The sequence below is a fragment of the Alexandromys fortis genome, unplaced genomic scaffold (assembly GCF_014885135.2).
Source record: "Alexandromys fortis isolate MF-2015 unplaced genomic scaffold, M_Fortis_MF-2015_v1.1 scaffold_133, whole genome shotgun sequence".
Taxonomy (NCBI): Eukaryota; Metazoa; Chordata; class Mammalia; order Rodentia; family Cricetidae; genus Alexandromys; species Alexandromys fortis.
The window spans coordinates 21918-25951 of record NW_026068030.1 but is presented as its reverse complement, the minus strand read 5'-3'; the positions used below and the strand labels follow the sequence as shown (position 1 = coordinate 25951).

Here is a 4034-nt window from a genome sequence, read left to right as displayed (position 1 = left end):
TATTGTGTTTAGTCTTCTTTCTCTGATAGACATGTAGGCTTTTTGGGAAAGAGGAAGGGAAGACTGTCTCCTGCATCTACCCCACAGTAGCCCCACTGTGCTCTAGTAGAGTCGGGTGCGCTGAGAATCCAGGAAGAGTTCTTCTTGCCCAGCCTATGGCGTGGGCAGCATATGATCACAGGTCATGATACAGGAACACTGGCCAGGTAGATGCAGACCCAGAAATGTCTTGTTTATTTTATGGGAATGCAGAATGTAAGGCTTTCCAAAAGGCACTTGTGAGGCACAGAGGTAAAGGCAGCCATAGCCAAGGCAGACTCCTGCCTCAGACCACAGGGTCACGGAATTCAACTTTGTCAAATGGAGAACTTGAAGTTCACTTCTTAAGGCAATCTTAAAGTCTGGCATATTGGGTTGTAGGCACAGGGCCCATCCACTTCTCTCCTAGATAAAGAAAATCACAGAAGTGTACATATGGTTCTCAGACATGTTAGCAGCAGGAGACAGTCCCAAAAAGCCCTAGGGCCTTGCAGGACCTGTTAGACTTCAACGTGTAGGATGCTTCCCTTTCCCCTATGGGGAAGACTTCTGACCCCCAAGTAACCCTGATCAGAACAACTGTATGTCTTCCTTGTTGGGAATACTAGCAACACCTGTTGTTGTTCTTGTCTCCGGATATCATTGTGTTGGGCTTGTGTCAAAAGCTCAAGAGAATGGAAACCTGAACTTACCCAGCAGGTAAGCTAGCAACTCCATGCGGTCAGAACCAAATAACATGTAGGTTTTACCATCTATGTGGGCAACAGTGGTGGGCAGACCAAAGGCCTGGAGAAAACAGAGTAGGAAGGAAGGTGATAGAGCAGGTGCTTAATAGGCTGAGGATGTATGTGCTGGGAACACAGAACAAAGCAGATAAAATGCTTGCTAAGGGGCTTGTCGGCCTCAGGCATCTTCTCTGCTCAACTTCGGTGGCACATAGCTTCTTATTATTAAAAACCACCATCTACCTCCTTCCTTCCTTGACTAGGCTTATGGGAGGCAGGGAGCAGATGAGGTGCTGCAGACAAGCTGAGGACACCTTAGAATGGGGAGCATGAGTCCCATGTTGACATTCCTTCTCTACCTTCAGGCTGGAAATGGGGATACACTTGGAGTTACTCACCCCATAACTGCAGGCCGCATCAGTGGTCTCCTTGAGCTTGTTCTTCACCTGTGCTGTGGAGATTTTCTCCAGAAAGCGTTGGGCTTGCTCTGTGGACATTCCTGCCTTCTCTGCAGCCTAGGGAGACAAGGAAGAGCTATTCCCCAGATGGTGACATCTGTCTTTCTGGGGGTGACACGGGTCTCTCCTGGTGATGTCAGTGTATAGCCCACGTTGAGAGGCTACATCTTGACCTATAAGCTCTGTCTTCTACAGTTCAATGAGAAAGTTGTTGAGCAACAGAGTAGTGGATAAGTCATTGAGAGAAGTGGGTTGTTACAGAGATTTGTTAAATATTAAATACAAGCATGCTAAAATCATACATGCACACATATATGTTTTTAGTAACTAGACACAGACACTGGAGGATAAAGTAGCCATTCTTTGCATATCTAATGTAGGAGTGATTCGATGTCTCGTGTGTAGAGAATAACTGTCAACAATCATCCATATACAGGAGGAAAAGGACATTTCGAGTTTCTTGACTTCATCCTACAGGACATCTGACTTTGAAAGTCCCATCCCCATATGGCGTGCACTTCCATATTTCAGCCCTTTCCATTTATTTCTCACTGATATCTGTTTAATTCTCACTTGTCCGTTATCTCTCTGGCTGTGTAAAGTCTTCCCCTTGGTAGTAGTCATAGATTAGTGACGTTTGCATTGGGAGTCTCTGGAGACCTGTGGATGGAAGCTCCATCCTTCCCAACCTGGTCCTCTCTATGGTTCTGACTATTTTATTTCTCTCACCAATTCCATAATCTACATGTATTGTCCACAGTAGACATTGTCGTTGTTGCTAGGGATTGAACTCCAGCCTCAGGTCTATTAAGCATGCACTCCACAGCTGAGCTACAACCCTTTCCCATGGAAAATCTTCAGAGACTCCTCTTAGTTCCAACTTCATAGTAATTTTTCCCCCAGACACAGACTTTTCTTTCTAGGTCACTAAGATCCTTTTATGTTCTCAGATTCCCCGTGACATTAGCATGGGGTGGTCCAGTCCAGAACACTCACAGCCAGGATGCTCTGGGCCTCTGTGATGTCTTCATCCTGAGAAGAGAACATTTAGCAAGAAGGAGATGGCAGAGATCTGGTTAGGGCAGCAGGATTCTGCCTCTGAAAAATCCCCTGAAATGGGTCAGAATGTCATCTAAATAACTGCCCCTTCCCGCCACGCTTCAAAGTCCAGCTCTTACTCGCGACCAAATACGCATCCACAGCTCTCTGGACACCTTCTCCAGCACCTCTGGTTGCTCCATGCTCACAGCAGTGAGGAAGCGCATGGCATTTAGACTTCCTGCGGGGCACAGGCACATAGACCTAAGATTCTGATTCTTCATCTCCTGATAGAGGATCAGCTCATCCTTACTTCTGACATCACTCTCACACAAGCCCCAGGGCCCAGTCACCTGCAGTCTTTTATCCCAGTCTCTCATATGGGTTTAATAAGCTCAGCCCTTGTTTCTGCCCATTCCTCACTTTTGATGAGCAGATACTGGGTGGATCTCCTAAGAAAGCCCTGACTATTCTGTTTTCCACTAGATCTGCCAACCTCCTCTGACTCTTTTATTTATTTACTTACTTATTTACCTATTTATTTCATTTCTATTTCCTCTGATTCTGGTGTTATAGAGAGTTGTGAGCCACCATGTGGGTGCTGGGAATCAAACTGGGTCCTCTGGAAGAGCAAGCAGTGCTCTTAACTGCTGAGCCATCACTCCAAACCCCTCCTCACCTTTCTTAACAATCACACCGAAGAAGTCCTTGGGTAAGTTGATGGGAACCTGGAAGTGTTGCCCCAGGAGAGGCATCTCATTGTTCATGTATTGGCCTTTTCGGGGAACCGTAGCTAGCGGTTTATTTCCTGTTAGTAGAGAGTTGGATAACTTTGAGAGAGCATATGAAGGTCTTAGGCTTGGGGAACCCTTAAATAGAGGGCAAACTTCTAGCTTAGGATGTCTGAGCTCTGCATACCCAGTGTAGGACAGGCCCCTTAGGTCACAGAATACAACCCTCCTTGCCCATCTGGGAGGGTTTCTTCTGGCCTACCGCTGTCTTTCATGATCCCACCGAGGAAAGCAGGATGCAGCTGCAGCTTGATGTTCCAGAGGTGTTGGTACCTGCATAGGACCTACCAGTACACAGAGAAGAGAGGGAGCCTGTGTGGTATCTGGAGAAGACAAATGCCTCAGGAGGCCTACAGGGCTGTCTCCTGGCTCTAAGTGCAGAGCAGGGATGACTACACACACTGACCCGCTTGGTTTGAAAGGACAAAACTCTCAGCAATTTGAGACAGATACTAGAGTATGGATTCTAGTATGTGGTTTCCACCCTGCATAGGAGAAGTTTTCAACCTGAAGGTAGAGACCCTTTGTTGTTGTAAACTAGGAGATCAAATCACCCTTCCATAGTGGTCCCACTTCAGATTCTCTGCATATCATATATTTGCATTATGATCCATAACAGCAGCAAAATTACAGTTATAAAGTAGCAACAAAATAATTTTATGAGGAACTGTATGAAAGAGCTGCAGCATCAGCCAGGTTGAGGACCACTGCTGTGGAGCATACTAGCGCCCCTGATTCTCCCCCCAAAAACTTGCGTCCTTGGAGTTGTTCCTGTTCCTAGGCCTGTGAGAAAAGAATGTTGACCTTTGGAAATCAGGACCCTACTAAGAGACCCAGTCCGTTTAAAGGCAAAAAGTGAACATCGGTCCAGGAACAGTTTGTACTCGTCCTAACTTTGAGGGCATCTGTGGATATTTCTGCAGCCCTGTATTCAGGCTGCAGCCCTGGCTGCTTTCCCTCCTCACCTCAAAGCCCAGCCAGGA

At 46.6% G+C, this 4034-nt stretch overlaps 1 protein-coding gene across 1 annotated transcript; it reads right to left on the bottom strand.

The window, feature by feature from the left end:
• Positions 1-254: 254 nt before the first annotated feature.
• Gstk1 (glutathione S-transferase kappa 1) lies at positions 255-4031 on the bottom strand (the record flags this gene model as incomplete). The annotated part of the gene is made up of 8 exons (XM_050164458.1): positions 255-444; positions 732-825; positions 1163-1279; positions 2219-2254; positions 2401-2501; positions 2940-3068; positions 3254-3335; positions 4017-4031. Coding segments are annotated over 8 exons (624 nt in total), but the record flags the coding sequence as incomplete, so codon positions are not given.
• Positions 4032-4034: the final 3 nt, after the last annotated feature.